The sequence below is a fragment of the Primulina tabacum genome, chromosome 6, assembly GCF_025594145.1.
Source record: "Primulina tabacum isolate GXHZ01 chromosome 6, ASM2559414v2, whole genome shotgun sequence".
NCBI lineage: Eukaryota > Viridiplantae > Streptophyta > Magnoliopsida > Lamiales > Gesneriaceae > Primulina > Primulina tabacum.
This window is the reverse complement of record NC_134555.1, coordinates 37466573-37492515: the sequence shown is the minus strand read 5'-3', so window position 1 is coordinate 37492515 and position 25943 is coordinate 37466573. Positions and strand designations below refer to the sequence as shown.

At 35.0% G+C, this 25943-nt stretch overlaps 3 protein-coding genes, 2 long non-coding RNA genes and 1 pseudogene across 7 annotated transcripts; 4 read left to right on the top strand and 2 right to left on the bottom strand.

Moving 5' to 3' along the window:
• Positions 1 to 528, top strand: LOC142549351 (uncharacterized). Its single transcript, XR_012821182.1, has 2 exons — positions 1 to 147; positions 228 to 528. It is a non-coding gene; the product is annotated as an uncharacterized LOC142549351 (long non-coding RNA).
• A 28-nt stretch (positions 529 to 556) lies between these two features.
• On the top strand, positions 557 to 6129 carry LOC142550239 (photosynthetic NDH subunit of subcomplex B 4, chloroplastic-like; annotated as a pseudogene).
• Positions 2075 to 5483, bottom strand: LOC142549350 (sialyltransferase-like protein 2). 2 transcript variants are annotated; one of them, XM_075658264.1, is made up of 10 exons: positions 5067 to 5483; positions 4001 to 4193; positions 3835 to 3925; positions 3703 to 3767; positions 3453 to 3607; positions 3286 to 3367; positions 2741 to 2821; positions 2579 to 2644; positions 2418 to 2487; positions 2075 to 2320 (listed from the first exon to the last, which is right to left on the bottom strand). In XM_075658264.1, the coding sequence occupies exons 2-9, from the start codon at positions 4163 to 4165 to the stop codon at positions 2458 to 2460; spliced, it is 735 nt and encodes a 244-aa protein (XP_075514379.1). In that variant the 5' UTR covers positions 4166 to 4193; positions 5067 to 5483; the 3' UTR covers positions 2075 to 2320; positions 2418 to 2457. The 2 variants fall into 2 exon arrangements, 1 of the variants encoding a protein (XP_075514379.1); XR_012821181.1 differs by lacking the exons at positions 2075 to 2320; positions 2418 to 2487; positions 5067 to 5483 and adding an exon at positions 2940 to 3037 and having other exon boundaries at positions 2573 to 2644; positions 4001 to 4946.
• A 645-nt stretch (positions 6130 to 6774) lies between the features above and the next one.
• On the top strand, positions 6775 to 10381 carry LOC142549348 (uncharacterized). The gene is made up of 5 exons (XM_075658263.1): positions 6775 to 6811; positions 8891 to 9268; positions 9361 to 9645; positions 9754 to 9858; positions 9951 to 10381. Exons 3-5 carry the CDS (start codon positions 9466 to 9468, stop codon positions 10239 to 10241), a joined length of 576 nt encoding a protein of 191 aa, XP_075514378.1. The 5' UTR covers positions 6775 to 6811; positions 8891 to 9268; positions 9361 to 9465; the 3' UTR covers positions 10242 to 10381.
• On the bottom strand, positions 6956 to 8037 carry LOC142549349 (uncharacterized). The gene is made up of 2 exons (XR_012821180.1): positions 7614 to 8037; positions 6956 to 7582 (listed from the first exon to the last, which is right to left on the bottom strand). It is a non-coding gene; the product is annotated as an uncharacterized LOC142549349 (long non-coding RNA).
• An 11397-nt stretch (positions 10382 to 21778) lies between the features above and the next one.
• On the top strand, positions 21779 to 25411 carry LOC142549347 (uncharacterized). 2 transcript variants are annotated; one of them, XR_012821179.1, is made up of 5 exons: positions 21779 to 22242; positions 23949 to 23987; positions 24685 to 24769; positions 24905 to 25063; positions 25211 to 25411. XR_012821179.1 is itself a non-coding variant. In XM_075658261.1 (4 exons), the coding sequence occupies exons 1-4, from the start codon at positions 21838 to 21840 to the stop codon at positions 24985 to 24987; spliced, it is 612 nt and encodes a 203-aa protein (XP_075514376.1). In that variant the 5' UTR covers positions 21779 to 21837; the 3' UTR covers positions 24988 to 25411. The 2 variants fall into 2 exon arrangements, 1 of the variants encoding a protein (XP_075514376.1); XM_075658261.1 differs by having other exon boundaries at positions 24905 to 25411.
• Positions 25412 to 25943: the final 532 nt, after the last annotated feature.

Here is a 25943-nt window from a genome sequence, read left to right as displayed (position 1 = left end):
TAAAAAAACAAAAAAGAATGGCAATCCAACAGCCTTTCACCATTCCTCTCTTCAATCCCGGAACACGGCTACATGCACACTCGATGCCTCCAAAATAATCCTCTGCAAGTACTAGCAAAACCAGATTTAAATCCATTTTCAAAATCTGTAAGGATACTATTACAACAAAGTGTTGTCCCGTTTCTTACATGTTTGCTTGATTAAATTTCGGTTGTTTCTCGATGCAGCTAAGGTAATGATCGAGTTCAAGGTTTGGTAATGGGGTGCATCAGGTGAATAAAAACCCATAATTTTTTCGTCTTGTATACGCGGGATAGGATGACAAAAGATGAGATGATAAATTGGAAAATAAGGATAACATGAATGTTTTTTAGTTTTTATTATTGTAAAATTTGAGTCAAGCACGCGCGAGATGATGCAAGAATGTTAAATCTCATCTTTCGCCTGGAATGGTGCTAAGTTTTGGTCTCTAAAGTGAATTGTGTGTTTGTTGGACTATCTGGTAATGTGATAGCCCCTTGTTGTTAATTTCTTGGTTTTCTAATATATTGAAGGTGGAGAAAGCAACGTGGTGAAAAGAATTATAGTGAATGATTTTCCAGATTGGCCATTAATGGCAGTCATGGTTGAACACATGGAAGGAAAAAAGAGACCTAATCACACACAAATCGATTTGGCACCTCAGTGATCAAGCCATGAAGAATATTTGTATGTATTAACTAACTAATTAAATATATATAGCACATGCCCACAAGACATTAGTGATCATATACTACAAACTTGATTTTTCGTGAGCGATGTGTGGTTCATAATTTAGTCGAGGGAAGCATGAAAGTCGAATACTTTAAGCACGCTAAGAATCCGGCATCCGCTGAGAATCGGACAGGCTAGAAACCGGAGCTTAGCTCCACTGGTTTCACCTGGGATTCCCCGTATAACGGATCTAGTTCTAGCCTCTCCGACCCCTAGATTTAGGAATTAAAAAAAAAAAAACAAAAAAAAAACAATCGGGCAGGCTAGGGTCTTCATGATACACAACGTATGCAAACAAAATTCTCCGACTTTCCCAACTTGATCTAGTATTGTCACACTATCTTTCTTTGATGTACAGATATGTTCTACATCATGTTCACATGTTGGGGATTATGTAATTTTATATCTTTTTTTTCCTCATAAAAATTTAGCTGATATTTCATTGTTTCAGCAAATGGATCATGGTTTAGGATCCATATTATGATTCAGAACATTGGGTCTATGAGACGGTACTGATTTAATTAATATCGTCGTTAATTTGAATTAGTTTTGGTAACTTTTACATATAATGTTAGCACGTTAATTATTGTCCTAAAATTAAACAAGGATTTGTCATCGTAAAAATTTCAAAATGTTGTATTCGCAATATGGATTATTGCTGCAAGAAGAGCTTGAAGAATCAGCACTACAAGAATAAATGCTTATGGTGACATTCATAAATGTCATCATATTCAATATTTAGTGACATTTAAGTTTTAGTGACACCTCCAACAAATGTCGTCTATTCCAATGTCGTTTTAAACTTCCTGACATTTTTTAATGTCATTATAAGATGGTAATGACAACTTCATACGTGTTACTAATTATTCATATAATGACAATTTTAAATGTCAGGAAAACTCATGTTTTAAAGACATTTATACATGCCTTATTATTATAGTATAATGACAAATTTATTTGTCAGTTAAAATCATTTATAATGACAACTAAAAGTGTCGTGTATGTTATTTATAGTGACAATAAAAAATGTTACTAATGATAGGTTATAATGTTAATTTAAAATATCTCATTATGTAATCTGTAATGACACTTACAAATGTCTTCTATACTAGTATATGAAGACATTGAAAATTGTCATTAATAGTTGTTTATAATGACTTTTTGAAATGTCTCTATATGAGTTTTACATTGACATTTTTTATGTACATTATTTAATGTTTTATTGTGACATAAAAAATGTCATATTTTATGAAATGTCATCGATTTTCAATATTTTCATGATATAATATTCAAAGATATAACAAATTAACATAAATACAAATACAAAATTTTAAAATAGAAATTAAATTGTTAATAAATAATTGTCATTAATTTTACAATCATTAATGTATAAGACTAACAAATTTGTTACCTCGAAAAACATCTATACTCCAACAAATGTATCAAATGTATTTAGTTTAAGAACTAGCAAACAATTAAGTCTTGTAGAGCAAAACATAAGCAAACTTGTGACGCATCTTCATTCTTCAACCATCTCATCTTAATCAAAATCCAATATTCTTGTCACCTACAATAAAAATTCATATATTTGTATGAATGAAATAAAATTAAAGAAGCACAAAATAAAGAAATTAAAATTTAATTCAAACTAGTGAATATCATACCAAATGATAAACTAGAAAATTATTATTTATCCAAATTCACCTAGTAGAAATCTTCGTCATTAACTGTCAACTGCAAATATAATTGATATTGGTTTAAAAATATACTAACATGACATACATAACAATACATACTAGTTAATGGAAATGATTTGAGCAAATACGTCATTTTGACCAATTTGATCATCCTCATCTTCAGGAAGTTGATTTTCTAGTTCTTTCATTGTAGCCTTCACCAAAAAATCAAAATCCATAATTTATTCATAGTGATTGTGAAAACAAATATCTTTGAAAGTAATTTAGTTGAAGTTTATAAAACAACTTACCAATTTTTCATAGTCAGATGATTCCATATTTTGCAATCCCCTTTTGAGCCCTTCACTTTTTATCAAACCATTTCCATAAACCTGCAATGTAGTAATTTCACTTTGAAGTATGACAGTATAGATTTCAGAATCTTTGATATTTGATGCCAAATGAATCATATATTTATGATTGAATGACCCTTCAAATATAATTTCATACTTTAGAGTCAGCTTAATATAGCTCAAAGGAAGTGCCCCTATTGCGAAACTCATTGAATTCCTGGCACAGCTCCTCATATTAAGTAAATGTGTCTCTAACTGATATAGTTAGCAGAGTAAACGGGGATAACACAAAGAACCATAAGATAATCACTCGCAACATTTCAGCAACAAAGGGCAAGGCAAACTTTGTGATCAAACAAGTTGTATTATATTCCTATAGTTTATCAACGTGTTTAGGCAGTTATGTAGATTTACGATGAATATGCAGGACAAGGCAATATCATCGTGTAAACCTAAATCATTTGTACAACTTCAGCATTAAAATATTTAAGCTTCGAGCTTACTCCAAGGCATTCCATCATCTGATAATAGGCCCTACCATGCAGAGGAGTATGGCCTTGTCTAGACTCTGAGAAATATCTGGTCCTGAGGTTATACAGAGGCTCCAAATTAAGAAACAATACAAACTTAAAAAAAATGCATTCAGAAACTTCTTCCAACGGCTACGTACCATTCTTTGTAACCAGGATCGACAGTGAAACCATACATATCAACAGTGTCACATATGGAAAGAGTGAATTCAAGAGCCTTAAGTCCAGTACTTTTTGCAGCTGATCCAAATGATGATCCCAGTATGAGATATACAGGATTTAGTATTGGAATTTCCTAAAAGTAGAAAGATAAGTATTTAAAATTAGATTTTTCACAAATCACATAGGATCAAACTTAATTTACTAGAGTAAATTGGCATGTATAAACACCTGGATCATCTTGTTCATGATATCGTGAATTGTTGTTTTAACAATCAAGACTTCCTTTCCTTTATCTGAAAATTCGAATTTGTTAACTTCCACACGAGAATAATGTTAAAGACTAGTGAATCATGTTCATACCATACAACTCTGCAACTTTATCAAGAGCTTTTGCGGAGCCCCTATTGAGAAGGCGGAACGTACTTTTTGTACCTACATTTTCTGAAAAGTTTTGCAAAAAGCACAAGGCAACGGTGAGAGCACGTGGATATCACAAGCGGAAGTTAAATAAAATTAGAATGACAACCTGAATAGGTGCTCCATTTTCTCTCAAAACCGCGTCATAGCTATCTATTTCTTTGCCAAATTTAGTTTTCAAAAGATCGCCAGATTTACCAATAACAACACATCGACCAAATTTCCTTGGTACGTAAGGTGGTCCGTCTTGGAGCACCAGAGCAAGTTTCTCCATGCACAAAGTTTTATTCTTACATCGATTCCTGCAGCAAAAATAAAATCGAACTTGGAAAGTGGAGGGATAGAGTGCATACGGACATCAACAATTACTGAAAAGTAGCATTCATATTCATAAGTGTTTCAGTGCACCAAATGTTTATTCGCCATACTAAAGCAATAAGATTGAGACAATAAGAAAAACCGAAGTATAGCTGGAGAGCAAACAATCACAAGGCTGGACATCAAATTTTTCTTCAAATAAAGCCTGTTAAACACCATCCCATCATTGACAGTGTTACAGGTCTATATGGAAATAGTAACTCAACAATGGGTATTTAAGGAGGTGGATTATTCAAAAAGTGGTATAACAGCTAAATATGTAACACTAAGCCTCCCTTTTTACAAAAAGACGTGCTATTTACAAATCAAATAATATTGTTTGTTTTTTAAAAAATTCATTAGGAGGAACGAAAAGTAGTAGGCATCTATCGGCATCAGAAATGTAGTGAATAAAACAGTATTCAGTGATCGGAAGAAATTTATTATCTTCGCCTACGATGATTAACATTAAACTCAATGAAATACAAAGAATCATGCCTACGTACAAGATACCAAGGACACACAACTTGGAGAAGTCAACCGAGTCATTGTTCTATTATCAAACACAAACATCAACGCATATGATTTGAAGTTAATTTTATGCTTCTGAACCTCTGCTCCACTTATTCAAAGCTTACTATAATGGGCGTTATTCTATTATTTTTTCCAGTTGTGAATGAAGTCAGGAATTCTCCCACTTAAGCTGAGATTATTTATTCTACTGCAACGCAGTAGCAATACCATTCAACAAACTAGAGAATTTCAAAAAATTAAATTAGATTAAAGGTGATAATTCAATGTATTTAAAAATCTTTTACGTTAGTTAATCCAGCAAAAGACATTGGCAACTGCCATGTTAATTTGTTGGAGGACAAGATCTTGCGATTCGATCAATAGCCTTAAATAATGAAATTGTTGGTCGTAGGCCTATACATCCGAGCAGACAGTGGAGCATCGGCGGAACTTGCCGAAAGTCACTGTTCACCACTGAAACCGTGAGAAAAAACAGGGAAAAGTTGGGCTTGATCGTGAATTAGATTAATGCTCAACAACAGGTGAAAATACTGTCAAAAACTGAAGAAAACTTGTTGAAAGATAAATGAGGAAACCATTTTGTGGGGAAAATTCCCATTGCTGAAAACCGTTTATTGAGGTGAAAAAGAAATCCCGCAAAAAAATACAACCGAAGACTCTAGCCTATTTATACTAAATCAAGGAAGAAGTGCAAGAATAGGAAAAATACGTTTTCTATAAATTACAATTACGACTTTAATAAAACTCACCAAGAACTAGGCTGGAAATCTCAAACAAGACGGCACAAGAAATTGCAGAAACAAGACACGCTCTAGGGCTTCGAGTCGCCCGAATCGGGGCTCAAATCCTTTGATTCATGGCTTAGACCGAAGCTACATGTCATGAGCCATGATTCACGGTGGCTATGGTGGCAGAAGATGGTGTTGTGCAATGATACAAGGGATTGGAAGGATGCCGATTTGGGGTGAGATACTAAGATTGTTGGAGAGAGAACTTTTTTTTAGAGATGTATGGCCGTGAGAGTGAGAGTGAGAGATTAAAAAATAGGAAATGAGTGGGAAAAATAAGAACTTTTAGTGGCATTCATTAAAAACGTCTTTATAACATATCTAATTTAATATTTTTTTTATTAAAAATTTTATGTGTAACCAATGTCATGATATGTATATAATAACGACATTATTTTAAAAATGTCATTAAGAAAATGTCAGTATAGCCATTTTTTCTTGTAGTGCAGCCAGAGCGGAGCTGTGACACGAGGCGTTGATCGAAGAGATTGAGCAAAGAGTTGGGGGTTTGAGAGAGTTGGAAGAAGCAGGAAAGAAAGAAGAGGAGCTCGTTAATTAAATGATCAATTATGTACCTTCTCTTTATGTACCTTCTCTTATATATGATGTATATATTTATGATTTATATTTATTAAGCAAATTAATTAATATTAATAATTAGTTAGAAATAAAAATTTGAATACCCTACATATGTTATGGCAAGAGATTAATAAGCGAGAACAAGAATCTAAACACGAAAAACCAAACGCAATTAAACAATCAACAACATATTTATGTGGTTCACCTAATATATGTTATGTTTATGAGACTAAATTAAACCTTGATTGTTGGGAGAAATATTTACATGTGTGTTGACAAATACTTGATCTCTAACCGTCTCCAACCAAACTTTTTTTCTTCCCTTTCTCGAGTTGAGATGATCAATCGGATTAACCACTACAACAAAAATAGTTTTTCGCAGCGCACTATTAACATCGCACAATATTAACGGCGTACATTAATCGCACGCCGTTAATATTATTATTCACGACATGCATATTACTGCACGCTGCGAAAAATGGGTGCACTATTAACAGCGCATAATAAAGGCACACCGTTAATAGTATTATTAACAGCGTGCATGTTTATGTGCGCTGTTAATATAAAAAAAATAAAAAAAACGTATTAATCGCACGTCGTCAATAATATTATTCACGGCATGCATTACAGAACACCTGTGCGAAATTAATTTGCCGATTCAGGTGAGATTTGAATTCGATTAATTAGCTCGCTTCGGATGTGATTCTTGGTGAAGTTTCTTGATACAAAAGTTTTAATTCCGTTGAGTTTCCTTCCTTTTTGGATAAATAGGTATATACGCTTTCTGAGTGTGCGTTTTCTGTGGATTAATTGAAGTTTGTTTGAATTGCGTAGATAAAAATGTTGAACTTTGTAAGAGTGAGATCAACTGGATAATCTTAATATTGAATTTTCTGGGAATATTTGTGGGAAAGGTGCGATTTTGGGGGAAAAACATATGTAGGGAAATTGGTTATGCTATATTATCATGAATGTTTTGATTTACTGTCATTTCTTATCGGATTCATCCTGATATATTAACATGAATGTTTTGAAGAATTTGAAATTGAACTGCGATATTAACATGAATGTTTTGATTTACAGTCATTTCTTGTTTTAGATAAGATCTCTTTGATGTGTGAGTTGATTAATGGGATATCAACAGTGCTATTTTGGGTGAAAATTATGCTTTTTGGAAAATATTTCTCGTGGAATTTGAAATTTGCTTCAATAGTTGAAGGTTATTGTGAATGACTTGCTTTGCATGAATGTATGTGCTCATACATCTCTGTAGCTCCTTAGAATAGGCCACATAGCAGATTACTTGGGACGTAATAAATAGATGATTTTCGAGTTTTTTGCTACCTCAATCCGTAGGATTGAACTTCCATTCCATGGTTTACTCAAAACAATAGCTGCAATTCTTGTTATAGAGGTCATCTTTGATGCTTGGCCTGCTTTTATCCTTTCCACTCATCACATGACAAGTTGAGTAAACACACCGGTATTCTAGTCTACGAAAATCATATTCGAGTGAAATTTTGAAAACCTCGGTCGTGGTTAGTATAGGTGTGCGAATGCAACTCATTCGAAGTTGGGTGGCAATTGGCATAAGAGCGCTTTACTCTGTTTGAACTAGTTTTATGTCGTATCTAAGGTGGATTAAAATAAAATAAATGATAATTTGTTAGTAAATGAAGATGAGTGACTGTTTTCTTGCATTTCTTATCGGATTCATCCTCCTTGTATCAATGTGCACTGCACTGCGTTGTCAACAAGGTGTGCCCTTTATAAAAGGGCTTCACCTGGACTCGCCTTCAAAGTGCAAGGCTGAGTCTTATTATTCATTGAGCACAGCCCTGTATGTGATGGTTTTTTATTAACTAAGGTGTAAACTACATCTAGTTCCAAATTCACGGTTACTCTCTCTAGTATGATTATGCCCTTTTAGTAGCACGAGAGTATTGGAGTTGATCTTGACTTGTTTAGCGCTTGGGTTTCGTTTCTTCTGTGTTTAATGCCAATTGGTAGGTCTCATTGGTAGTTCTTCAAGGACTTCGAGCCTCGAGTTTCATATGCAAAGATATTTGCTAATACTTTTCAAAAGATTTGATTTAAAAATAGTTTACATCAAATATTGTATTTCTTAATTAATCTTATTTTGAACTAGAAACATTGTTTACTTTTCTTTGTAATAAGGTGCTGCTGTACACAATCAAATTATTATTAAACTTGTAAATTTGGTTGGTTGTTTTTTTATCTGTATATAAGATATATCCATACTATTTTGCTAAGGAAACGGGTAGCTTAAATTTAATTAAAATAAATTTAAATGAAATTTTAAAAAACAGTCCACAACTAAATGATTATTGATCTGTGATCAATACTCCCAAATCAAAAGGAGTATTGATCTATGGTCAATTAGCATACCACTTCTATGAATAACGCGTAATGCTGCGTCGTTCGTTCTTTTTTCTATTATACATGATAAAAAAAATAGAAGTAAAATTTAGGTTATTTTATTTTTATACATTTTTATTTGTTTAAAATATAATGATGTATGAATAAGTTTTTTGTATTTAAGTTTTTTATTTATTATGCGGTGTTCTCTTACAAAAATGTTGGAAATATTTTGGGAAAGAAAATTTTCGATAATATCTGACACCTAAGTAATTATATCATATAAATTAAATTATCATCGTGTATATGTGTGTGTGTGTGTATTGATCAAATCTCATAATTATTTCATACAAATGAAATAGGTTTGTTCACGAGATGGATAAAGAATGGATGCATCTGCCTTCTAAGCTTGTACCCGAGTATGAAGAAGGGGTAAAAAAATTTACAGCACAAGCTAGGAACTATGCAAAAACACGTGAAGTAATTTTATGTCCTTGCAAGCGTTGTAAAAATAAGAAGTATATGAAATTTGACCAAGTTTATGACCACTTAATTATTAAGGGGTTCGATCCTTCTTACATTTTTGGGTCTTCCATGGTGAAATTTATAACTCACAATCTCAAGGTGAAGGTAGTTCAAAAGAAGTTCAGAAAGAGGATGAAAGTAGAGAGGCATATCACTTATATAAGGATGTTTTTTTGCCGGAAGAAGAGGTTGGACACACTATATCTGAGGCAAAGGTAATAATTTAAATATTTTATTTTTAAAATATTAAACACAATTTTTCCCTTCTCGGTTTTATCGCGTTTGCTCATAAATTTTTTTTTTGTAGAAAGAAATACAAGAATGTCCACCTGAATATCAAAACACAACTAACATTGTTGATGATGCAATTAGCCTTGTGCTTGGCAAGGAAGCTCGTGATAGAGTGCGTGGAATGGGCTTCGGAGTTACACCATTGAAAGTTGGAGCTTCTGTGAAACAAAATGGAATTGTTCAACAACTTCAAACTATGGTACAAAGCCTTCAACAACAAATGCAACAAAATCAGCTAGAAATGCAAGAAATGAGGACCATGTTTTTACAAAGTATGAATCAACAAAATCAGCAAGAACAGGTTAGCAAGTAAACAACATATAAAAAATATGTTTGGTATATATACACACTTAAATGCTTTTGAATTATAATGATTACATCGCTTGGCACGATTTGATTGTGAAATTAGGTTGCTAGTGGTGACATTGGTAGCGGTGTTGGGAATGAAGTTGGTAGTAATGGTGATATCGATATTGGTGCCAAGAAAAGTGGTAATTTTGATCATGTTTCTCAGGTAATTATCTTTAAATTATGTATTTTTAAACCGCAAAATTGTTACAAAAATAGACATGGTTGAATCAATAATTTTTCATTCTTTATTTACAGTCAAATTTGAGGAATGTGAGTTTTGGAGATATCCGTGCTAATACTAAATGTAAGCTGCTTCATTGGTGTGCTGATGAATTAGTTGTTGCAAAAAGTCGAGTTGCATCCACAGATCCAAACACAAAAGTGCATCACGTTGTTCTTGGTAGATCTTGTTGGAAAGTTTGGGTTGATAAGGTTTTGGTGGAGAAGGTGGATCTAATTCGACCAAATGATGAAATGCAGTTTCTCGATGACGCAATAGGAAGCACAGTGGCATGGTTATCTAAATTTATAGTATTGTGTGATTGATAAATATTCTACTGGTTTGCGTGTATTGAAAGTTTAAACATTGTTATATATGTATCAGCTAGTTGTTACAGATTCCGTATCTTGCTTTGGATTTTCAGACTTTCTGTTTTGATATACTGAAAAACAATGACTTTTATCAATTTTGTGTTAATTAAACTTAAAGTTGCACTATATTTTTTGTAAAATTTTGGTTTATCGTTTTTGTCCATTCGATTGATTTTTTTTAACGAATTTGATTTTATCGGCTTGTAAACGAACGATGTAGAATTTGTTTGCATGTTGCGGATATGAATATTAACGGTGCATTGCACCAGATAATATTATCCGCAACATTCGTGTGCGTGCTATCAATAATAGTATCTTCGGCGTGCATGTACGCGTCGCGGATAATAGTATTAACGGCGTGCGAATGCACGCCGCGGATAATAGTATTAACGGCGTGCACATGTACGTCACGGATAAGAGTATCCGCGGTGCGCATGCGCACGCCGCGGATAATAGTATTAACTGCGTCACATGTGCACGGCGCGGATAACAGTATCCGCGGCGCACATGTGCACGCCGCAGATAATAGTATTAAAGACGTGCGTGTGCACGCCGCGGATAATAGTATTAACGGTGTGCACCCGCACGCCGCGGATAAACTTATTAACGACGTGCGTGTGCACGTCGCGGATAATAGTATTAACGCAGCGGGTTATCCATAATCATGGACTTTCAACAGCTTGCAGTCATGCAGCGTGCAATGTGCGCCGCGGAAAGGGAATTTGCGCGCTGCGAAAAGTCATTTTTGTTGTAGTGAACGAAAAACCCTATTTATAGAGAACTTTCTCCTAAGTAACTAAAATGGCAAATTTAGGTGAAATCACGTAATATAGTGGTTTATGGTGTGTTTTCTAACGGTTTTTTGGTGAGAGTAAGATTTAGGCAATGGTTATTTCTATTATAATATTTTTGTCGAGGTCTCGGGTTCAAGACCGTAACAAATTCCATCACAGTAACTATAACTATGATATAATTCAAATACATATAAATGAGTGTCATTTGAAACTAATTAATTAGATCCTTCCCAAATCTGTTACGGGTGTTTATTCATTGATTTAAGGATAAACCATATCTAGGTGATTGCTTTATTATATGATATTATTTTCTTCCAAAATAATAGCCGTGGATCATGGGATCTTTTAGGAAACTTGGGATTTTTTGGCTTTGCCTTTCTTGTATAAATATTTCATTGAATCAATGAAAAAGATAACATCTTGTTTTGTCATGGTATCAGAGCAAGGTTTAGGTTGCTTCAGAAAATAATTTCTCTTGTTTTCCTAACCATGGCTGAAGGAGCCGCACCTCTGCCACCGGCAAAGATTGATCCTAGTTCGCCATTTTACTTAGGGCCACAAGATCGCCCTGGCGACTTTATTACTCCCATTCGTTTGAAGCTTGACAATTTTGATGATTGGTCTCATGCTATTCGCGTCGCTCTTTCCTCTCGACGCAAATTCGGTTTTCTTAATGGAACAATCACAGACATCGTTCCCCCTTGTACGAAAGATGATTGGGTCACGATCCAATGCATGTTGGTCTCATGGCTCACGAATACGATTGACCCAGAGGTACGTTCTATGCTCTCGAATTATGATGATGCTAAACTCTTATGGGATGACTTGCACGAACGATTCTCGATTGTGAACGGTCCGCGTATTCACCAACTTAAAGGGGATGTTAATCGCTGTGAGCAAACAAAAATTATGCCTGTTGCTGTTTATTTCAGTAAATTGAATGTTTTGTGGGATGAACTCGATAAACATGAGCCTTTGATTTCTTGCAAGTGTGGTAAATGTACTTGTCAGGTTGGTAAACAACATGAAAAACGGCACGCCGATGATAGGCTGCACCAATTTCTTCTTGGCCTATGTTCCGATTATTATGCCCAATTGAGGACAACTCTTTTGTCACAAGATCCTCTCCCTACATTGAATCGGGCATTCCAACAAATCGCTCAAGATGAGCGGGTTCGGGGGATCACACGCTCTACTGAAGAGAAACCCGATGCTGTAGGTTTTGCTGTACGTATGGATACTAGATTCAAACCGCGTCTTGATAAAACGGAGAAGGCGGCCTTGATTTGTTCTCGCTGTCACAAATCAGGTCATGATATTGCTACATGCTTTGACATCCATGGTACTCCAGATTGGTACTTGGAAAAATATGGATCTAATCTTGAGGGAAAAGGCAACTTGAAGGGCAAACCAACCACTCCGTCAACAAAAATTTCAGCAGGTCGTGGTCGTAACGGAGTTCGTGCTAATGCTGCCACACACGATGTTAATCATAGTGCACCTCCTGAAAAGTCGATCTCCGCTCCTGTTGTGCAAACCCTTCCGAGCTTTACTGCCGAACAATGGGCTGCATTATCGGCCACGTTTGGTTCCTCTTCTACTCCTTCTAACAGGCTGCATGGTAAGTTGGGAATGAATGATTGGATAATTGATACCGGCTGCTCTCATCATGTTACCAGTGATGAATCTTGTTTATCGAATATTAAAACGGTTTCTCCATGTCCCGTGGGTCTTCCGGATGGTCAAACGGTGGATGCTACTAAGGAGGGTGTAGTGAGACTAACGGACACAATAGTGCTCCAACATGTCCTTTTTGTTCCTAAACTACACTGCAATTTAATTTCAGTATCACAATTGAACGATGATCTAAATTGTTTTGTCCAATTTAATTCTAACTTGTGTGCTATACAGGACCAACGTTCGAGGGAGGTGATTGGCACGGGTGAGCGACGGGATGGACTTTACTACCTCCGGCATGAATTAAAAGTACAAACGGTGTCAGCTGCTAGTTCGAAGTCTTTGGAGCTCTGGCATCGTCGTTTGGGTCATCCCTCCGAGAAAGTAGTGAAGTTACTTCCTTTTTTTCATGATTCTAGGGGACATTTGGATACTGGATGTGAAGTCTGTCATCATGCTAAACATCCTAGAAATAGTTTTCCTTTAAGTGAAAATAAGTCCACTCGGATTTTTGAGTTGATACATTGTGATTTATGGAGTCCATACGATGAACGCTCCTCTTGTGGCGCTCGCTATTTTTTAACATTGGTTGATGATTATTCTCGTGCTGTGTGGGTTTATTTATTAATTGATAAACGAGAAGTTTTTCAGATGTTTATGTCCTTTCTTGCAATGATTGAACGACAATTCTCTCAAAAGTTGAAAATTGTACGTAGTGACAATGGAACAGAGTTTAACTGCATGAAAGATTATTTTGTGGCGAATGGAATTTTATTTCAAACTTCTTGTGTGGGTACTCCTCAACAAAATGGAAGAGTTGAAAGGAAACATAAACATATTTTGAATGTTGCTCGTGCATTGCGATTTCAAGGAGGCTTGCCGATTTTCTTTTGGGGGGAATGTGTTTTGGCCGCTGCCCACCTGATAAATCGGACTCCGTCCACGGTTATTCACAACAAGACTCCTTATGAAATTCTTTTTGGTTGTGCACCTTCTTTCGACGACCTGCGCATCATTGGGTTTTTAGTTTTCTCTCATAATCAACGAGCTAAAGGTGATAAATTTGCAAGTCGAAGTCGTAAATGCGTTTTTGTAGGATATCCATTTGGTAAGAAGGGATGGAGTTTATTCGATCTTGAAACAAAGGAATTCTTTGTGTCGAGGGATGTGAAGTTTTATGAGGATGTCTTTCCTTTTTTTAATATGAACGACCCAAATATTGCTCCTACCCGTGAGAGCGATGTTCCGTCCACTGAAGATTTTTTTGGTGATGTGAACGACCCGACGCCTGAGGATGCAATCGTTGCTCCAAACACTTGTGATGCTCCTCCTGTGGCAACTTCCCCCACGGACGCCAAGGGCTTTGATGAAGCTCTCGTAGACTCGGGGGAAACATACTTAGGCCGTGGATTTCGGGAGAAGCTCCCATCGGTAAAATTACGCGACTTCGTGACACATACGGTTTTCACAAACGGTCCAAACCTTGCTCCACCTAATCCTCAATCTCATCCTCCCTCAGGTACGCCGTTTCCTATAGCACACTATGTTAGTTGTGACAAATTTACGGTGAAACATCGGAATTTTCTCGCAGCTATAACTGCAGGTGTTGAGCCACGTTCCTTTAAGGAGGCTACAAAGGATGTCGGCTGGTGCACTGCCATGCAACAAGAAATTCGTGCTTTGGAGGATAATGGCACTTGGACTATGGAAAAATTACCTTCTGGCAAGAAAGCTCTCGGCAGTAAATGGGTGTACAAAATCAAATACAATTCTGATGGTAGCATTGAGAGATTAAAGACCAGATTAGTTGTCCTTGGTAATCATCAAGTTGAAGGCATTGATTATAATGAGACATTTACTCCAGTAGCAAAAATGGTGACAGTTCGCACTTTCCTAGCTGTTGCAGCATCAAAGCATTGGGAGTTGCATCAGATGGATGTACATAATGCCTTTCTTCACGGTGACTTAGACGAAGAGGTATATATGAAACTTCCCCCTGGTTTTAGCTCTACAGATTCCAATTTGGTTTGTCGTTTGCGTAAGTCGTTGTATGGCTTGCGACAGGCTCCTCGATGTTGGTTCGCAAAGCTTGTGACAGCTTTAAAAGGGTATGGTTTTCTTCAATCCTACTCCGATTATTCTCTATTTACTTACACTAAAAGTCCTGTGCAGATTAATGTACTAGTGTATGTTGATGATTTGGTAATTGCGGGTAATGATTCCGCTGCCGTGACGCGTTTTAAAGCCTATTTGAGCAAATGTTTTTATATGAAGGATCTTGGTGTGCTTAAGTATTTTCTTGGCATTGAGGTGGCTAGAAGCTCTTCAGGGCTGTTTTTATGTCAAAGAAAATATGCCCTAGATATTATTTCCGAGGCTGGATTGCTGGGCTCCAAGCCAGCCTCATTTCCGATCGAACAGAACCATCAGTTGGCGCGTGCCACAGGGCCGTATCTCTCAGATCCCGAGCCCTATCGACGTCTACTTGGGCGACTTATTTATTTGGCAGTTACCCGCCCTGACTTGGCATACTCGGTTCATGTTCTATCGCAATTCATGCAGACACCAAGACATGAACATTGGGATGCTGCATTACGAGTTGTTCGTTATTTAAAGAAATCTCCGGGCCAAGGCATTCTATTACGTTCCGACAGTGACTTGTCTTTGACAGGTTGGTGTGACTCGGATTGGGCAGCATGTCCTCTTACCAGGCGTTCTCTCACTGGTTGGTTTGTGTTTTTGGGACATTCGCCAATTTCATGGAAAACTAAGAAACAACATACTGTCGCTCGCTCTTCCGCCGAGGCCGAATATCGTTCTATGGCATCTCTTACTTGTGAACTAAAATGGTTGAAGGGTTTACTTTTGAGTTTGGGAGTCAATCATCCAACGTCGATTCCTCTTTTCTGTGATAGCCAGTCTGCATTGCATATCGCGCAGAATCCGGTATTTCATGAACGCACGAAACACATCGAAGTGGATTGCCATTTCGTGCGAGATGCAATCCAATCAAGTACCATCTTTCAAGTCAATTCATCAGTCGAACTCTACAATTCAAGGAATCAAAATTAAATGATCTTTTGTTGGATCAGACAATTAGGGCGAGAACTTTGAGCATTAAAACTCCAAATTATGACTCTGTCAATGTAAGTTTTGCTCGAGTACGAAAATATTTTGGATCTTTTTATTCATCTTTCTGTGGTGATTCAGGTTAAAGAATCAGTTTTGTATTAGCAAATTTTTTAGATGGTGGGAAATAGCCCTTCAACCCAACCCGGCTACGAGCCCAACTTTGGTGTTTTAGGTGCAATATGGTTTCCGGATGCTTCATTTTCAAGGTTTTCATCAAGTTTAACCTCTTGCATCTATCCGGATGAACGTTTTATAATTTTGTCCTGTCCATTGAATTTTAATTTAGTTAATTTTCGTTGACAAATTTTACTGATCTCTCAGCTGGCTGAATGGAACCCGAATTCGATGTTTCTCGAGGCTAATTATGATTCCACCACCATCATGAGGTCATGTGCCGCGCAGGGATGTAAACGAACCAAACCGTTCGTGAGCTATTCGAAGCTCGATTCGATAAAAACTCGTTTGAGCTCGTTTAATGAGGCTCGTTAAGATAAACAAACCAAACTCAAGCTTTACAGTATTCGGCTCATTAGCTCGTGAACATGTTCGTTGGTAAGTTCATGAGTAATCTTTTAGATGAAAAAATAATAGTTTTGATATTTGATTTATTGATTTTGCATATTATTTATGAAATATATAGAAAAATCTATTAAATATATTTATTATAATAAATTTACAAATTTTAATAAGAATAATATATTTTTCTTTAAATATATAATTTACTTTTTAATTAATTTAATAAAAATTTAAATGTATAATTCATATTTATTAAGCTTGTTTAGGCTCGATAAAGGCTTGAATAAGCTCGTGAGCCATGCATATATTCGTTAAATAAAGCTCGAGCTCGGCTCAATTATAAACGAATCAAGCTCAAACATTCAAGAGTTCGGCTCGGCTCGACTTGATTACATCCCTAGTCGCGCTGCACCCTGAATGTTCATCATGTCTTTCCCTTGTCTAGATTCTACAGAGGTGTGAAGGGAAGGGTGTGCAGCTCCAGCTGCACAAATGCAACTGTATGTAATGTAGCCTTTTCGATTGAAGTTACTCTATATCTTGTTCTGGAGTTATGAGATTTGCAATCCGAGGTTTCATTTTCGAGTACAGATCAAGAAATTTGATGGACGCGTTAGCAAAAGATGGTAACTGATCGGTCTGGATGAATCGGAGCTGTTGGGCTAGCTTGGTCAGATTTCAAGAAATGCAATGCCAAATTCATCTGAGAGAAATGCTGAGCGAGTTGCCTAGACTTGGAGATTTAACCATGAAGAAGGCCGAGTTTAAGTAGGTTAGTCGCTCTCGAAGGCGCAGAATTTACCTGGAGATTTTTTTAAAAGACAGTTGTAGAAGTGTAGAACTCATGTTTTGATTTTATTCTTCGGCAGGATTTAAGGTGGGAATAGAATCTCTTATTTGTTTAGTTATCCTACCTTGTTTGTCTTGCCTTATAAAAGTATAACCAAATGTGAACAAAGTAATATATATTAATATTTCCCACAAGCTTTCAACATTTTTAAGGATAAAATGGAATCTACCAAGTAGTTTACTACCTATCTAGATGACCATTTGTACAACATCATGCGATAATTCAAAATGTTGAAAGATTTAAGAAAGAAAGAAAAAACCAAATTTGATGGTCAAGTTAATAAGAGCAATCTTCCATGAGCTTTACAAATTCCCCAAAGTCAATCATCCCATCACCATTATAATCAAAAGCCATTATCATTCTTTGGTATTCTTCTTTAGAGAATCTCATGAATCCCATTGAGTTCATTACTTTCTCCAACTCATTTGCATCTATGAAACCATCATTGTTTCCATCAAATATGTTAAATGCTTCTTTAACTTCATCAAAACCAGGCTGGACCTTATCAAACACACTCCCAACCTCAATATTTGACCTTTGTCTTGCCATTTTATGGTGTCGGTTTACCTTCTTAGCGTCGCAGTCGAGTCCCAGTGTCTCGAAGACTATTTCAATTTCTTCGATATTCACATTAGTTGGCATGTTGCGGGCAACTATTTTTCGAGATTCTGGAGTCAGAATTTTATCGTTCGCATGAAATATTTGGGATAGATCCCGGAAGCAAAAGTAAAAGTCTTGGAATTCAAATATCCAGCTGAAGAGTACACACCATAGGATGAAATAAATAAATGAAATGAGATTTGATGCAATGTTACCTATTTTTGCTGACATCTTCGAATTCATCACATAGATAGATAGATATACACTAATTGAGTTGTGCAGATATATGGATTTGGGATGCATGACGTGCTCTTTTATAGTGGAACCAAATGTGAGAAAGATGGGTGAAGTTTCTTGAGAAATTTAAAAACTTTCTTGTTGAAAGTTGTTGGGCAAATAATTCGAGAAGACTCGCCAAAAACTCCGGAGTCTAGCATCCTATGATTGATCATGGTCCCAAAACATGTACAAAAAAAAGCACATTATATTTCCAACTTGCTGAAAGTGGATGAAAACTTATTTTGTTTTCTTAAATAAGCTGTAAATGAAATTAACTTGCTCCACAATTGCTAGAAATTATGCCAATTGACCTATTTGTAAGCGTCTAAAAGATTAAAGGATTTAAGTCACGAGGTTAATTTTAATTTGGTACAACACGTCAAGTGTAATACATCTAGTCACATGTCGGTTAAATAAAATAATTTATTATGGCTTACAAGTGACTATTACAGTAACTTGAGTTCATTTTCGTGAAGCGAAGACATATACACAATAATTAGTATAAGGGCTCTTTGTGTAGTCGTGCTTGCACGAGCTTAGATCCGAGGTGTGACGAAATGATATTAAAGACTGTCACCAATAAGAACATTGAGAAATAAGTGCAATATAAGGCAAAGTGTTACATGAGTGTGAGTCACTTCTTGAATCAGTGGGGCGAGGTGCTATGTCCACGGAAGTCATTTCTAGATTATTGGTGACAGTGAATCGAGGATCAGGCCACGACGAGGACTTCATGATCTAAAGAAGAGGTATTTGTAGTACTTTTGTCTCAAATGAGTTAAAAAAAAAAAGTTTAAAAGAGTTTATATTGACTTGTATATAATGAACTCTTGTATTAATTCGAGTTTACCTAATTTCTAAAGCGGAAACAGATATAAAATAATTGCTATAAGGTTCATTGTACAGTTGCGCTTGCATGGACCCAAACCATGACATCAACCATCGATGAGACCTTAAATTATGTTTTGATTTCATTGAAATTTGCACACTAGGCTTGCGAATGAAGAAAGCTCCATTGGGACAAATTAAGATTTTTGTAATAATATGTATTTAAAAACATTGCATACTAATAAGTATATTTTACACAAAAAAGTATTTGATTTACCATAAAAAAATATTTATTAATAGCATATATAGATACATCCAAAAATCTACTTACATGAAGGAAAATTTTCAAATTATTAGGCGCAATAATTCGGGGGGATGTGTATTATTTCGATGTAAAGTTGCCAGTCTTCATTGACCTATATGGCCATTTATCATCGACACTTCCAGGGACGTGGTAAGTAAATTTCTTAGGAATTTGAGGTTGGAAAAAGTTACCGTGTGCAGCACAGGTCATGGGTTATCAAAATATTTTGTGTGTTTTTGGTATTTTTTTAAAAAAATATTATGAATATATATTAAGAAAATAAATTAGGGAACGTAAAATGTATTCATCTTTAATTTTCAAAGAATTTTTTTTAAAAAAAAAATTATCGTGGATTTCTTTTAAGAATAGAAACATGGGTAAATTTGATTTAAATTCGCACATTTAAAATTAAATTTGTATTTATTTCTTGTCAAAAATTATGTGTATGCATTTGATCCACAACAAAATGTGTTTACACTGTCTGACCTCACATGTCTTTTCTCGAATGAAAATCGATACAAATCTTTTAAATATGGTACTAATATATGATATTTGAATATCAGTTGTTACAGATCTGCTAATAATATATACATCAAATAGTGGTATTAATTACATTTGTTATTTCGGATGAAAATGAATACGAAACATTAAAAATATGATACTAATATATGATATTTTTATATCAACTGTTTCAAATCTAGTGCTAATATATTATTTTTTAATACTCAAACATGTGTAGCAAATGTTAATATTAATAAAATTGTTCCATTTATATACTCAAAATCTTTGTTAGAACATGTAAGTTTTGGTGATTTAACAAGATTGTTGATTCAACGGATAATTACAGAGTCTGAGCTAACTTAATTCAAGAAAAAAACTGAATATTCATGAGCAAAAGTTTTCTAAGAGTCTAACTAACTACCGGACTAAATTGATAGTGTAAGAGAACTGATAGACAAATTGATCTAAGGACAATTGATGGAGACTAACTGACAGTTTTTTTCAACTCAATCAATCAGCGCAAATCCAAATATTCTATGAAGAATATCAATATAATCTGTGATTAAGAATCAGAGCCCCGCTGAAAATATCGGATAAATTTTTCCGTTCCAACAGTCACTAATTCTTAACATAATGTCAGGATTCACGCACAATCACAAGAACATGTCAAAAAGTACGATGACATGACAAAACATCTGTATTTGGAAACATATATATAATTTTAAAAGATTACCATTGCAAATGAAATCTATATATAGATAAGTTTTACAAACCCATTAAGCTCTTGAACTCACTGCATATTTTGAATTAACTGGTCTATTGTATCTTCTTGAAAAAGTTTTATGCGAGACAAACAAATAAAAGCAAGCACATGCCGATAAATGACTATTTGATAATTTGATGATCAATTCGTGGTTAGAATTTCTATGTGAAATCTGTGTAATTGAGAGTAAGAAGTCTTATTGTTCAAGTTGATTAAGATTAAATTTTACTAAGAGTTTCAATTAAACAATGTCAAATTCCTACTGAAGTGAGTGATTTCAAATTGCTTGTAATTACTAAAGTCTTTTAGCGTAAACCTTCCACGAGTTTGATTTTGATGTTATGGTTTGATTTTGATGAATGTAGTTATTTTTGGATTGTTTTATGGTATATTCACTAAAATTAGAAACTTGTCTGATGATTAATGTGTTCATGGGGTCCATCCTGAATTGGACCAGTCAAGTTTCGGATCCTCGTTCATTTCTAATTTTTTGCTTGGATCTTGAGATTTGAATAAATCTGTTCTAACTTCGCCACATTGTCATCCTATTTTGGATGCAGTGAGAAAAAGTTATAAATGAAATCAAGTTAGACTTAAATTTAAAAAAAAAAACAAACTACAACAATATGATGTATTTATTAAGTTGTCAAAGTTATATCTTATTGGTATATTGAAATTATTAAGTTAGCAAATTGACTCAGGTAGTATTATTTTATAGATGTCATTAGTCTGTTTGACAATAATTTATAGATATTTTAGATTAGTTTATGAAAAAAATTTAGAGTAAATTAATAATCGAAAAGATTATATATATATAAAATCATGATCAAACGGATTTTGATTTTTAAGCATATTCTTGATTTATTATATTTCATTATTATTATATGTTGATTTTTGAGTCATTAAAATATAAAATTTTGATATGAGATAGACTATGATAAGTTATTTTTATGGTGTAATTATTTTTGGCAATGATAAAAGGTAAAAATTTGTGTGAGACTGTCTCATGAGTTGTATTTTATGAGACGAATATCTTATTTGGGTCATCCATGAAAAAGTATTACTTTTTATGCTAAAAGTATTATTTTTTATTGTGAATATCGGTAGGGTTGACGTATCTCACAGATAAAGATTCGTGAGATCGTCTGAACACCTACTCATAATAATATATAGAAGTTAATCTAAATGTGAAAATATTGAATTAAATATCAATTTTACATTATTACTTTTATTAAATGATAAATTGAGAGATTCCCCACCAGAAAAAATAAGCTATCTGGTTCAGAAATGGCTTTTGCAACTTCCAAATGAGGTCAGCTTCAGATACCGCAGATGACAGGCCCGGGAACAGCAAACGTTTCCCCAAATCAACCCGAACGCTACCCGGGAGGCCTCGTAGGTCGGCTTCGCGTCGAACCCGATCCGTTTCCCCTCCGCCTTCAGCCGCATCGCTTGTCGACGGTGGCCTCTTCACTGATGAGCTCTCACTGTTCGAGAGCCTGCAAATATCTCCCCACCCGGACCCGAACCCGAACCCGAGAATCTTCCCTTACAGCGTGAAGCAGCAGTGTTGGGAGAAGGCAGAGAAAATCAAGGGCCGTGACGCGGATCGATGGCGCCGTGACCCTTTAGGCAATGTTCTGTTCAGGAAGCTCGTGGGTTGCCCTGGTTGCCTCTGCCACGATTACGACCATATTATTCCTTACTCTAAGGTATTTCTTTTTTCTTTTTTGGGTGTTAATTTTTTAACATGTGGGACATTTAGATTCTTATTTTTCATAAGTAGTTCAATGCTTCTTTTGTTTCTTATTCAACTTGTTCTTGTTTTTATTTTCTTCCCTAGTTGGAATTACCGATTTTATTCTGGTTTATGTATTTATCTCTCGCATTTAAAGAAAGTTCAATGATTATATTTGTGAAAATGGGAAGGATGCCATCCGCACAGATGTAAGGGAAATGAATCGAGTCAGTTCACGATCTTTTCACGCCGACTAGATAAATATTTCATTCGTATTCGAATTTATCGAACTCGAGTTGAACTCAAACATGCTCGAACTTGAGCCAAAATTATTTTGTTCGATAGACGAGTTTTCGAAATTTACTATCCGAAGAATAATTCTAATAACTTACAAATATGTTCGAATATTTCTAATCGAACTCAAAATTCCTTTCCAGCTGAACTTGAGCCAAAAATTAAGAAAATTTGAGCTTCGGATCGAATTCGAACTCGAAAATACTTAATTCGAGCCTTCAAATTTTACTAATATTCGGCTCGATTCGGTTCATTTACACTCCTTTATTGCCATATACCTCTGCTGTAATTGATGCAAATTACCTTCCCTGGCCCTTATCTTTTTTGTGATTGTAGCTGATTCAGCTTAGAGGTAAAGAAGCCTCTCCGCTTTGCAAATTTTTTGCTTATGTGTGCATTGGTAGAGGTCCGAGTCTTGCCCAACCATATCATTTGATTACCTTTTGGGGGAAAAAAAGGTACATCTTGATGTGATCCCTGCCTACACATTACTCTCTATGCTCTAATGAAGACTAGCAGCACACTGTATGGCTTGACATATTCAATAAGTTACTAATATTATAGTTACCAGAAGCACATATGCGATGAATTTTTTCGAATGCCTGAAGTTCAGTTGAAGTAAATACTTGAACTCAGTTTCTCTTATAATGGGTAGTATTACCTACAAATGTAAGCTTTGAGCCTCACATTTTCAAGTATTATTGTATCAGGATCATGATGGTTTAGTTTGGCGGTGCTGATTAGCCAAGTCTAATCTTTTTCATTTAGATTCGAACATAGAATTTAAGAAGGGTTGTCAGTTATGATGATATAATATTAATTTGAAAGTTTCATAAATTTGAAAAACTATGATAATAAATGTTGGCTCAACAAGGTATGTTGCATATTTTTGGCTGTAAAATGCATGGGCAGGAAAGCTAGACGTAGAAAGGCCCGAAAAAGAGCATATTCTCAATGAGAAGTGGTTTTTACTTGAGAGTAGTTGGAAAAGGAAAACCATGCAAAACTATAGGATCTTATGTAATGCAATGAAGATTGATATGTGAGTGAGAAGAGGGGGCAGTCCTGTGGAAGACCAGTATTTATATGGATGTAGATAAACATTTAAGACTACCTAGGATGGAAATGACTTCAATTCTATTTCTTTGGTGGATCTTACTGTACAAGAATCTATAGCAATTGTCTCCATTCTCCCCAACCATGTTGAAAGGATTTTCCTTCTGACAGTTCTCTGCATGTCTTGCATTTGATGTTCTGATAGTGGATTTATCTTGACAGAAGCAAAAGAAATAACATGAATCACATACTCTTGTTGCAGTGTTTCACCATGTTTCAAAATTCTTGAAATTATGATATTCTTACAAATTCAGTATTTTATATTTGCAGGGAGGTAAAAGCACGTTAGAAAATTGTCAGGTGCTTCAGGTAATCTGCTGGCTTCTGCATAAGTTAATGTGAACACGTCTAAAGTCTGTATCATGTTTCCTTCACCATTATTTGAAAAGATAATTGGCTTCACCGGTTGGAACGTGATTTCATTTGGTAAATAAGTCGATAGTTTGTCGTGGAAGTATTATTTTTTTTACTTGTAAACTAAAATGTCGTAAAACCTAATACCAGCAATATTTTGGATGCCAACTCATCTGTCATGTAGACTACTAAATCTGTAAGAAAATGTTCAGCCCACTGAGTCTGTCGGAAAACTATGTTATGCGTGGATGCATATAAATTGGCTATGAGATCGTCATTTCCAACAACTTGAAACTGATTAAGTTGCTATATTGCATATTTTTGTCAGTTTATGTTTTTCAAGCTACATGTCTGGTGAAGGTTTATCCCTTCTACTTTTTAGGCTGTAGCTTTTTTAATGCCACTCTATTCCTTTACAGTTACCACATATATGTGTCCCTTCATGGTTTCTGATAATCCTCCGCCACCATTTCGTTTCTATTTAAAATCTTAGATTGCACATCATTGTTCTAATAACTCTTATAAGTCCTGTTCCATGAACCAATGAAAAGATCAAACAGAGCTTCTACCGCGGTAATGGCAATGTGATAATAGTAAAATTTAAATATCAAGTTGCTGGTTTGCTTATATCTAGTAACCCTTTCCAATTTAGGCTACTGTTAACCGATCCAAGGGAAATCGGACCGAGTTGTCCAAAACTGAGCTTATCCAGAAGAGCGCTTACTGTCGAGTTTCAGGTAAACATAGATTATTCTAATCTTTAACACTGATGGATAAGGAAAAAAGAACTGTCTGACAATAATAGGAGTAAATATTTTCTGATATCGTTCTACAAATTCATGGTGTCGGCTGCTTTCTATTGGTCCATGTAGGTCGTGATATGGACCTTCTAGAGTTATCAGCTTATGGTAATGTACGTCAAGGGCAAGATTCTGGTGGATGTAAAATTCAATAATCTATTTCGTATTTACCCCTCCATAGTCATTTGTTGAGTTATTGAGAGGACGCGACGAGGAAAATTCAGATAGATGGTAAGTAAAACTTATGACTTTGATTCGTTTTATCTTCAACATCGGTAGTTCGTTTTCCGTTGGTTGAAAGGAAATCAAACTCTTGAAGTAGAAGCATGGAAAATTCAGGACAAAAATTCTTCATCACCAGTTATCAATATGATGCAGATCATGTCATAATCCCATTTGGTTGTTCTTGCCTCTTCGGTGCATTCCTGAACATAGAGTTTGCTGATGATGTAAATGAATATCGGTATGTCTTTAAAAGTAATTTCAATTATTGTTATTATATCAGTGAGACAATATGAGAATTTCAACTATGATTGATTCATGACTTTTCACTTTAATGATCAGTTTTGTGTTTCTTAATTCCAAATTAATCTATTCAGTATTTAATTTAAATCCAGAAGTTATGCCGATTACTGGGAACTGATTTTGTTTATTTAGTAAATTAATACAATTTTTTTGAATACTCATCTTAAATATTTTTGTCTAGTCCAAAATGATACGACATGAAACCCCATCTTTTATAAGAGTAGGTCTTTTGTGAGACAGTCTCATGAATTTTTACCTGTGAGACGGGTCAATCCTACCGATATTCACAATAAAAAGTAATACTCTTAGCATAAAAAGTAATATTTTTTCATGGATGACCTAAATAAGAAGTCCGTTTAACAGAATATGTTCCGTGAGATCGTCTTGCACAAGTTTTTGTCTTTGTTTAATTGTTTATGCTCCCAAATTCTACTTAATCAATTTTTATACTTTTTATCTATGCATTTAGATTTTTTCATTTAACGCCATTTGATCACATGTCAATGGACTATTCCATACGTAGCATTAACATATTTTAAAATAACAAGTATTACTTTATTTTATTCTGCCTAATTATTATACGATA